Source organism: Microcaecilia unicolor, chromosome 5, assembly GCF_901765095.1.
Source record: "Microcaecilia unicolor chromosome 5, aMicUni1.1, whole genome shotgun sequence".
In the NCBI taxonomy this organism is placed as follows: domain Eukaryota; kingdom Metazoa; phylum Chordata; class Amphibia; order Gymnophiona; family Siphonopidae; genus Microcaecilia; species Microcaecilia unicolor.
The window spans coordinates 78,016,077-78,028,067 of record NC_044035.1 but is presented as its reverse complement, the minus strand read 5'-3'; the positions used below and the strand labels follow the sequence as shown (position 1 = coordinate 78,028,067).

Genomic DNA, 11,991 nt, shown 5'->3' with positions numbered 1-11,991 from the left:
TAGAATCTATTTATATATTGCAAAAACCACCCCAAAAGCAAATCCACTTAATGGCCTTGGATTTTATTCTAGAAAGATTTACCAACACTCTGAGGACACTTATCAATCCATTAGACAATTCGTAGCCATCTTGAACAGGGATAGTGATGTCCTGTAGAAAGATATGCTTTCTGCACAAACTAGCTGTTAAGCCCGTTAAAACGGGCGAGATTTGTGTTTTGCAAAATGTAATAATTCTCACCTCCATCCATCCATGTCCAGCAAACCTCCTCTCTCCCCTGACCTCCCCCTCCCCCAATCCATGTCCAGCAGCCCTGCGCTCTCCCCTGCCCTCCCCCCCATGTCCAGCAGCCCTCCTGTGTCCCCTGGCCTCCCCTCTCTTCCACAAACCCTACTCTCTCCCGTGCCCTCCCCCCATGTCCAGCAGCCCTGCTCTCTCCCCTCTCCTCCCCCCCATGTCCAGCAGCCCTCCTCTCTCCCCTGGCCTCACCCCGTCCACCAACCCTCCTCTCTCCCCCTGCCCTCCCCCCATATCCAGCAACCCTCCTCTTTCCCTTGGCCTCCTCCCCCCGTCCACCAACCCTACTCTCTCCCCTGCCCTCCCCCCATGTCCAGCAACCCTGCTCTCTGCCCTGCTCTCTCCTCATGTTCAGCAACCCTCCTCTCTCCCCATGTTCAGCAACCCTCCTCTCTCCCCCCTTCCCTCCCCTCATGTCCAGCTACCCTCCTTGCCGCTGCTCTCTCCCCCCTCCATGCCGGGCCCCCTGCACTGACATGAGAGCGCCTCTCACCTCCATGTGAAAGTGCTACAGGCAGCAGCAGATCACTCTGCTACTGCCTGCAGCACTTCCACACGGAGGTGAGAGGCGCTGTCATGTCAGTGCAGGGGGCCCAATACGGAGGGGGGCAGGAGCGGCGACGTCGGGGATGGGGGTGGGTGGAGGTTGGTGCACTGGCAATGTTGCTCGTCTCCAGGCTCCAGCAGCAGCGTCCGTTTCCCTCTCTGTTTCGCCCTCTGACGTCATCACATCTTGGCGCGAGGGCAGGACAGAAAGGGAAGTCTTTACTGCGCATTTGTGGGTGAGTCGGTCACTTGTCATTTATATAGTTAGACAAGTCAGGTTTCCAAGATACTTGTAACGAATATACAACAGAGACCCTATATTTGCAAATCTCTCAGGCTTACTCATTACAGATATCCTGAAAAACCAGACTAGCTTAACCAAATTTCTCATGCCCCTAGTTATCTATATCTACATATTTATATAGATACAGATTAGATAGATATAACTCAAATAATAACATAGTAACATAGTAGATGACAGCAGAAAAAGACCTGCACGGTCCATCCAGTCTGCCCAACAAGATAAACTCATACGTGCTACTTGTTGTGTATACCTTACCTTGATTTGTATCTGTCATTTTCAGGGCACAGACTGTACAAATCTGCCCAGCACTATCCCTGCCTCCTCTGGCACAGACCGTATAAGTCTGCCCAGCAATATCCTCGCCTCCAAACCACCAGCCCCGCCTCCCACCACCAGCTCTGCCACCTAATCTCAGCTAAGCTTCTGAGGATCCATCCCCTTGGAACAGGATTCCTTTATGTTTATCCCACGCATGTTTGAATTCCGTTACTGTTTCCCTCTCCACCACCTCCCGTGGGAGAGCATTCCAAGCATCCACCACTTTCTCCGTGAAAAAATACTTCCTGACATTTTTCTTGAGTCTGCCCCCCTTCAATCTCGTATCGTGCCCTCTAGTTCTACCATCTTCCCATCTCCGGAAAAGGTTCGTTTGCGGATTAATACCTTTCAGATATTTGAACGTCTGTATCATATCACCCCTGTTTCTCCTTTCCTCCAAGGTATACATGTTCAGGTCAGCAAGTCTCTCCTCATATGTCTTGTAACGCAAATCCCGTACCATTCTCGTTGCTTTTCTTTGCACCGCTTCAATTCTTTTTACATTCTTAGCAAGATACGGCCTCCAGAACTGAACACAGTACTCCAGGTAGCCCTCACCAACGACTTATACAGGGGCATTAAAACCTCTTCTGCTGGTCACTCCCCTCTCTATACAGCCTAGCAACCTTCTACTTACGGCCACCGCCTTGTCACACTGTTCCGTCGCCTTCAGATCCTCAGATACTATCACCCCAAGATCCCTCTCCCCGTCATACCTATCGTCATACACCATTTGTCACCAGTGAAATAGATGAGTTGCTTACCGGTTAGGGCACTAGGCTGAGAACTAGGGGAACTGGGTTCAATTCTCACTGAGGTTCCTTATGATCCTGGACAAGTCACTTAGGACTAAATTCTGTATATGGCACTGAAAAATCAGCATCGATAAAAATGAGTGCTAAATGCTATTCTATAAACAGTGCTCAGAATTGGGTGCATTTTATAGAATACCGTTTTGCGCTGGGATCAGTGCCCAATTTTGGACACGAGGATTTACACCAGTTGAAACCTAGTGTAAATTCTTGAACCTAAATTAGGTATGGATCTCTCTTACTCTAACACTGCACACAAATTCCAGGAACGCACCTGATCCCCTCCCATGACCAAACCCCCTTTTCTGATCCTTGTTTAAAGATCCCAGTGCCTAAAGATGCATGCATAAATTTAAAGTAATGCCAATACACAGGGGATACATGACACAAACACAAGCAGCAACGGCAGGGTGGACACCTGACGCTCAATGTCCTAAATGTAACAGGGGACGGAATACCTTTATGCATGCATTTTGGAGCTGTGATAGAATGAAAATATTTTGGAAGGCGGTGCATAAATATTTTGAAAACATTACTGATCAAAGAATAATCTCATCTTGGAGAGGAGTACTTTTAAATAGAAGGGCAGCTTATGGGATCTCCGATAGGAATTTGGAACTATTATTATGCAAAGCACATGCTGTGGGAAAGAAATGTATACTCAGGCACTGGATGCAGGAGGAATCGCCCTCTTTTTGGTATTGGAGGAATAAATTTCATGAGCTGATGTTATGGGAGGCCAGGGAAGCTCAGGATTCTCCAAAGAAAAGAAAGCGATTTGTTTCTATTTGGAATAAATATTTGTAAAGTATTTCCCATAAAGCGAGAAGTGCAGGGTTAAATAAATTTTCTACACATTAAGGAGAAGGAAGAGTCATGAGGGAGAGGGCGTCTCTGGGTATCTTTGGGGGGGGGGGGGGGGGGGGGGGAGTCTGGACAAGGAATACAATACACAGAGAGGATAATGGCATATAGAGCTTTAAGAAGCACCAGTAAGGCAGTGAACCTTTACCAACACATTAAATATAGGAAAATGAAGAGGATGGCTATGACTAGACCATGAACGGATTACGAATGAACATGGAGTATTTAAAAAGATGGGGGGGAGGGGAGGGGGGAATAATAGTAACAAGGGGTTCAATCACGGAATAATGTAAGGTGTTACTATTGGAATTACGGTTTGAGTTTAATGTAACAAGCTGACTATGGTTTCTTTCAGTGTACAGGGCAAAAGTGAATGTAGTAAGGGGGGAGGGGGATAAAATAGGGTACTGTTATAAAAACAAAAACTGATGATAGTAACTTAAGATTAATGTACATAAGAACGATAGCTTTACAATTTGTTACGTATGTAATCTAATGGATGTGTTACCAGGTGGAATCATCAATAAAAAATGTTGACATAAAAATTTAAAGTTATGCCAATTAGTGCTAATTAGCACCTAATTATCAGTGCTAATTGACAAATTGCACACACCCAAATTTGCATGCGCAATTTTGACTGCCATATATAGAATTAGGGCGTTCACCTTCACTGCTCCAGATACAAAAAGTTAAGATTGTGAGCACACTAGGGACTTTTTAATTCACCTCCAAGTGTTGTAGTTTACTTACTATACATTGCAAAAGTTTCTATTCCTGGGTACAGTAGGTCCAGTTTAACATAACCCTTACAATTTTAACATAATAATAGTAAAAATTACCAAATATAAACAAATACAATAAGGGACCCTTTTACAAAGGTGTGCTAAAAATGGCCTGCGGTAGTGTAGACGCGTGTTTTGGGTGCATGCAGAATCATTTTTCAGTGCACCTGTAAAAAAAAAAATGCATTTAAAAAAGTTTTGCCGAAAATGGACATGCGGCAAAATGAAAATTGCCTTGTGTCCATTTTAGGTCTGAGACCTTACTGCCAGCCATCGACCTAGTGGTAAGGTCTCATGCAGTAACCGGGTGGTACTGGTCAACATGCATAAAATGCCAATTACCGCCCGATTACCCCCCCCCCCCCCCCGCAGTAAAACTATTTTCTGGTGCGCGTAGCGGACACGCGTCAAAAATGAAATTACCGCAAGGGCCACGTGGTAGCTGGGCAGTAACTCAAAACTGATGCACGTTGGGCGGCTTAGTAAAAGGGCCCCTAAATGTGTTAAATTTGGAAATATGTCAGTACAATACAAACAATGCCATAATAGACAGCATGGAAGAATATTCAAACAACATACACATAATACAATGTTGGCATAATACCAATGAAGCACCTAATAAGCTAGCAATAAAATATTCACATAGCATGAAGCTAATGCTTTTCTATGAAGCTGATGGGCTAAGTACAGATATAAGATGGGGACAAGATGAGTGGTACAGAGTCAACTGGGATAAATAAATGGGTGGTTAAGCTCAAGCCAAAATTTTTGTACAGTTAAACAAGATATGAGGAACTGGTCTAAGTTATATAATATGTAAACCACTTTGGTTGTATCACATGTAGCAGGTTAGTTGCCACCAGACAATTCCCACTCATCAATTCCTGCCTGGACAATTCCCTCCTAGGACTGCCCCCCTATTTTTTACTGGCATGTAGTTTTCATTGTTTTTTTCTTGTGTTGATGTTGAGGGTTTTTTTTGTATGCATCGTATTTTTTATGAGAAGTGTCGTTGCATGGCGTGAATGTATTGGTAATATTTTGTGCAAGATATATATATATATAAATGCTCTCTATTAATTTGGATTTTGGTTTATTTCAAAATGTTTTGGTGTGGTGTGGTGTGTTAAAGGTAATTTTTGTGTGTGTGTGTTTGGGGGGGAGGGGGGGGTATGAGGAGGCACTGCCCCCCCCCCCCCCCAAATGATCTGGAAGGGGAAAGGGAAGGAGATACATTTCTGACTGTGATGCTTCATGATTGTTAAGGGTGGGCATTGGTTAGGTGGTAATTGTCCTAGGAATTGGTGAGTGGGAACTGACCTGACCTAGAACCGTATCACAGAAAAGTGGTATATCAAATGAATTACCCATTTTCCTTCATTTGATTTTAGTCTGTATACCGCCTTGCTCTGCTTTGCCAGTTTTGAGTGGTATAGTAAGTTTTAATAAACTACAAACTACCCAATGGGTTTGAGTGGCAGGCCATTAAATCTCCTGATCTCAGCCAAAAGGGCATGAAAGGACTGCACTCAAAATCCTATGGCAAAATGCAAATATTACAAAAAGCAAGCGCAGTAAACGTAAGGTGATGATATACTCTTCACATGCTGGTATGACTCAGGTTCATTCTGGCTAGGTGGTATGTCTAAATAAGTCCTTTTGGAGATTCTACCCCCCAAACCTCCCACTGATGTTCAGTTGCACATGGATTCTGTATAGTTTAAGCATGTTTCTTCAATAGAAAAAGTACAGTTAATTTTTAAAAAAATCATTTATTTAAATAAACCTCATCAAATGCAATCTCACTATAATGTGCAGTATTGAGAACAAGATTTTTTTTTTTAACAGCACAGCAATGTACTAGTACTTTAAAAAAATCAGACTGTAATCACACACAAGCTTTTCAGTGATTTTCTATAAACACAATGCAGGAAACACAATTAAGAACCAATATTATTTTTGCTCTGTAAAGCCATTAGTTAAATGACCAAAATTATACACAAACATTAAAAGAAAAATGTGATTTGGAAAGATGTCAACTGAAGAAATACAATGTAATCAGCTCTTTACATTAGCAAATTTTCAATAAACGTTCAGAATTTGTGTCATTAAATAAATGTTTAATGTTTGATTGGAATACTAGTTGGCCCAATATATACACTGTATATTCACATATTTCTAAAATATTACATTTTGGTATGTAAAATTTACTTTACAAAAAGGTACTATACCATATATTTTAATGTGTTCACTAAAAGTAAGCCACATTATTGCAATTAGGAATTAAGTCCACGCTATGGTTATTTGTTTCTGCTAAAATGCAACACTTACCGGTGTCCCAGCAAGGAAAGTCTTCACAGACCTTATGCATTAAGAACATTTTCAACAAGAAAAACCCCTCCCCCTCCAAATAATTTACATTTTAGGATACTTCAATGTGTCTTCAAGTCACACAAATGTTTTATTCAACAGAAAATGAAATAACTAACACTAAGAAACATTTTACATGAATCAATAAATGTCATTTGATGGGCACAGTTTGTTTCTAGTCATAACGATCAAACAAATGACATCTGGGTTTTATTTTTGTGGTTCTGTACTGCTATGGTTTATGTGCAAACTATCAAAAACACTAATTTCGTACATTTCCACTTGGCAAGAACATGTTCAACAAAAAGCTGATTAACCCTTTAGTGTCCAATGTTCCCGTAATAAGCCATATGGGAACAGATTGATGGGAACATTGAATACTAAAGGTTTAAAATAATTCCTGCTTTCCAGCATTAGTGTTGTTGTGCATAAAATTATTGTACATGTATTAGATGTAGAAAAACAAAATTTTAGTTCATACATTCTTTAACTGAAAAATGTTTTGTTTTTCAAACACACTTTGTATTCTGAAAAAAAAAAAATCTGAATACATCATGCCAAAAAAAAAAAAAGGTTCAGATGACTTAACTGCTGAAGAGGAAGTGCAGAGAAGGCATGAAAAACAAATTGCATTTGTAGGTTCCGTGATTAAGAGCCTTTAATCCTGCCACAAGACAGTGTTGTAATATGGTTGCAAAAAAATGACAGGAGTAGTTTAGCACAAATTGCTAGCCTACAATGCAATAATAATGATAAAATCAATGCAACATAATAGAATCCGGTAGATGAGATGGCACAGTGGCTGAAAAGCCCAGCTTCATGCTTCTTCTTGCTCGGGGTAATTCAGAATTTTGCGGTGAGCTTGGCGCAAATATTGCTGCTGTTTGAAGTATACCTTGAAAGCCCCTTTTATGGCCACAAAAGCAATTCCACCCTACAATAAAATCACAGAAAAAAATATTAGGACTTATAAGATACCCTTCAATGGATCCACCAGGACAACTGAATTAAAAGACAAGTCATATGCTCTGCATAGTGCTCAATATTTCAAAATGTGGAGCATAACTCTACTCAAAATCACAATTTTTACTATGAAAAACACTAGATTTTCATTGAGATAGCTCCACTGTATGTTCTCTTAATGCCTCATGAAGGTCACGCTCAGTAATACAGTGTCAGCAGGACCAACTTGTTTCACACAGTACATGTGGTGAATTTTGTAATAGGTCCAGTGAGCCTCAGGTAGTCTGTAGCTCCCCTACTAACAAGACTAGTTCTAGGGGCTAAAGCAGTGCCATAAAAAAATAACTAAATGATTCAGTCATCTATGTCATCCATTTAGAGGCCAGCAAAATGGGCTGTGATAAAAGGCACAAGTTTAAAAATGCCCTATTAACAGCAAGTAGGTTGATAATCAGCACTTCAAAAAAATTAACTCATGTCTTCTCAATAGAAGCTCAAGGCAAGTTGCATTCAGGCAAAGTAGCCTGAGCTGCATCGTCCCTTTCCGGACATGAAGTCAATCTGATGAGACCAGCAACATGAATTGGGCGGACTGCATGGAGCAGAATCAGGGACTGATGTCTGTGCAGCTAAAGACAAGAAACAAAAAAACATTTGGCAGTGGTTCAGTCACAACCCTGCTTCATTTAAATACCCTTTGCAATACTACTCACTAGGCACAGTAGCTGCCTAGGAATGCTATGCCAGTAGCACAGTCAGCAAGATGCAGCAGTACGTGAGCCAGTGACAAGAGGACTGTAAAACACAGGTTAACCAGACCATTCTTGCATCTGACCTCTGCTTGGGAAAGTGAGCCCATTACTTCAAACTTTGTTCTAAAAAAAACTATGTCCATAAATTCCACAAATGAGCAAAGCTATAAATTTATATCCCAGCACTACGTAATTAACCATTTGTTAGCTATAAAAACAGCACCAGCAGGCCTTAAAGCATATCTCAGAAAACAGCAAGGCAAACGATCTGCAAAATCCAACGTGGAAAATGAGCCAGCAGATCAGTATAATATTCAAAATATTTTATTAAAGACAGTTGCCCGACACAGGCCAGGTTTCGCCCAAAGAAGGGCTGCGTCAGGGGCTAATCTGTATCTTTATGAATAAGAACAATTACAAATTGCATATCAGGACAAGGAAATAAGAAAATTAAAAAAAAAACCCAGCACAAACAGCGTATCCTGTTGTGTTTCTGAATCACCAGTTAGTAGTCTGCTATCAAACTGATCTTAAAGCATATCTTACATTGGTCAAAAATGTACACCATATACTGTAGTATTTCTTCTTATTGCTTACTTCAATTATACATTTTTATTTTTATTTTTTTACTTTGAATTTTTATTGAAATAACATCTCAAACATAACAACGAGCCATTGGCTCCAGCACATGACAATGCAACAATTTAATTTTTATTTTAACATTATGCTTATAACCCTTTTATCCCCCCCCCTATTCCCCCCACCCTTCCCCCCTTCCCCCCTCCCCCCCCACTAACCCCTCAACAACTGATTCCCCCAACAGCCCAAACCCCCCTAAACTCCTTCAATATCTGTTAGATGAATCCATTCAGGTGCCTCTGGATTATATCTCCCCTTACGCTTATCAGTCAATTTTTCCAACTCTATAATTGTTTTAAATTTCTCAGCCCAATTACCTACAGTTGGCCCAGCGGACTTTTTCCAATGCATTGCAATAGTGGTTTTTGCGGCAGCTAACCCCATTCTCTTGAATCTCTGTTGCCATCTCTTTCCCCTCTGGTTCCCCCACCCCAGGAGGCACCATTTAGGATCACATGGAAAAGTACCTTCTAGAACTTTAGACAACCTATCCGTTATATCTTTCCAATAAGGTTGAATCAAACTGCACCCCCACCAAATATGAAAAAAAGTTCCCGTCTCCCTTCCACATCTCCAACAGCTATCAGAAGCCTCAGGGAACATTCTTGTAATTCTATCAGGTGTATAATACCATCTGCTCAGCACTTTATACGCATATACCCTCCTCCATTCTGCCTCTGAAACATCCTGATTCAAGTCCTTTTCCCATGCCTCCATATAGGTCATTTTCATAAAACTCTGCCCCCTGAGGTGTCCATATATCCGTGAAATTCCTTTCCCCCACTTATCCATATCCCCCCATACTTTTTCAAATCCCTCTTGGTCTTTGAATTCCTCCCTGGCCCATTTCTCTGTACTAATAAAGTGTTTGACCTGCATGTACGCATATAAATCGGACTCTACTAACCCATACATTTCCTGTAGTTCTTCAAATGTGCATATTCGACCCTCATCTAGGCACTCATAAAACCGTATGGAGCCCTTTTTGAAACCAATTTTGGAATACCTTATTTTCCCTTCCCCCCGGAAACCCGGGTTCCTGTGTGAGCCATGCATATGTAGATCTATTCCCTGTCCCTCTTACCTTCCTTTTCAGTCTCCCCCACACCGTGAAGAGATGAGATACAAAAGGATTCAGCGCAAGGCCCTTATATGTCTGCTCCGGGACTGAGGCCCACAGCAGACCATCTAGCTGTCCTTCCCTAACAAAAATTTGCTCTAGCCTAGTAATTGGAGATAAATCTACTTTACTCCACTCCCCTATCTGTTTTAATTGGGCTGCCCAGTAGTACCACTGCACATTTGGCATCCCTCTCTCCCCCCCCTTCCACCTTCCCCCACAAGATTTTTTTTGACAGCCTAGCCGGCCTACCCGCCCACACAAAGGTCCCTATATCTGACTGTAGTTTTAAATTGTCCCTTCTAGGTACTAATATTGGCAGTGTCTGAAATAGAAAAAACAGTCTGGGTATTCTCCCCCACCATGACAACCAATTATTCTTCCATTTATTCAAGTCCCGTCTCACATCCCTGAGCAAAGGCGTATAATTTAACAAGAAGAGGTTATCTAGATCTTTTGGTATTATAATTCCCAAATATCTAAAACTATGGTCCGTCATTTTAAAAGGGAATGCCTGTTTCAGCTGCTCCAGCTCTGCCTCTGTGCTAGTAATTCCCATCATCTCAGATTTATTATAATTCACTAAAAAAACCGCCACTTTACTGTATAGTTCCAGTTCCCTTATTATAATAGGCAGTGTCAGTAATGGTTGGGATACATAAAAGAGGATGTCGTCTGCAAACAGGGCAATTTTGTGCTCATGACCCCCCCCAATTTAACTCCTCTAATGTCTCTGAGAGTCCGTATTCTCAAAGCCAGGGGTTCAATGGATATAGCAAATAATAGGGGAGATAATGGGCAACCTTGTCTCGTTCCTCTTGCTATTGGGAAATACTCTGAGTACCCTCCATTCACTTTTATACGCGCCACTGGGAATGTATACATACCTTTTACCCATTCTAGAAATGCGGCCCCCATTCCCATAGCCCTCATCACTTCCCACAGGTATTCCCACTCCACCCTGTCAAATGCTTTTTCCGCATCCACCGCCAGCAGTGTCAGTGAATCTCCCCTCCTCTGTGCCCCCCATGTAATATTCAAAGTGTGGCGAATATTGTCTGCCAAATGTCTGTGTGCTATGAACCCTGATTGATCCTCGTGAATTATGTGAGGCAGCACTCTCCCCAAACGATCTGCCAAAACTTTGGCTAAAATTTTTACATCGATATTCAGCAGAGATATCGGTCTATATGATCCACACACTGCTGGATCTCTCCCTGGTTTTAAAAGGACCGATATCCCCGCTTCCCTCATACTGGGAGGAACTCCATGGCCCCCAAAATTTGCATTGCCCATCCTAATAATGGTGCCAGTTCCTTCCCAAATACCTTGTAATATTGCCCTGTATATCCATCGAGGCCAGGGGCCTTTCCCGGTTTTAACCCTTTAATGACCCTGAGGACCTCTTGCGTTGTAATTTCAGCCTCGAGCTCAGCCTTTTGCAGTCCTGTAATTTGTGGTATATCTAGCTCTTGTAAATATTCTCGCATCTTTCCTTGGGACACCACCTCCCCTTTAGAGTATAGTTTTGTGTAAAAATGAACAAATTGTCTGCTTATGTCCTTATCTTGGTGCAATATTTCATCCCGAGCACCTTTAATTTTTTTGTAATCGTATTTTTCACCTGTCTTTGTCTCAAGCTTCTCGCTAGCATAGTACCCGCTTTATTGCTAAATTCAAAAAACTTTTGTTTCATCAATTTTCTGGTATATTCCATCTTTCTCAATTGTATTTTTTGCAATTCTGCTCTACAATCTACTAATTTGTTAAATGTATGCGGGTCCCCAGTAGCATGGTGTTTAACCTCTAATTGTGCCAGTGTCTTTCGTGTATGCAGCTCAAGTGCTTCCCGGTCCGTCTTTTTTTGCGCACCCCTTTGTATAAGATGCCCCCTAACTACTGCCTTGAGGGCATCCCATAGAATCCCTTCTGACACCTCCCCATTGTCATTGATTTGAAGATAATCTTGTATTATATTGCGTACATCCTGACAATCTTTTTCCTCCGCAATCAAAGTATCATTCAACCTCCACGCTCCTTTCCCAATTTTCCCACTATTACCCACACAGGCGCATGATCAGAAGCATGTATACTTTCAATTTCAGTTTCTTTTATAGCCCCCCACAGTGACCGGCTGCACCATATTGCATCTATCCTAGTGTATGTGTTTTGTGCATGGGAATAAAATGTGTAAGTCCATTTATACATTTTTCTTCCATTGCT

General features: G+C 41.7%; 1 protein-coding gene across 1 annotated transcript in view; it reads right to left on the bottom strand.

Moving 5' to 3' along the window:
* Window positions 1–5,687: 5,687 nt before the first annotated feature.
* Window positions 5,688–11,991, bottom strand: part of MARCHF5 (membrane associated ring-CH-type finger 5) — a 54,434-nt gene continuing 48,130 nt past the window's right edge. Inside the window, exon 6 of the mRNA XM_030203003.1 lies at window positions 5,688–7,228. Within this exon, the coding sequence (XP_030058863.1) occupies window positions 7,112–7,228 (117 nt within the window). The 3' untranslated portion in view covers window positions 5,688–7,111. The remainder of the gene's footprint in view (window positions 7,229–11,991) is intronic.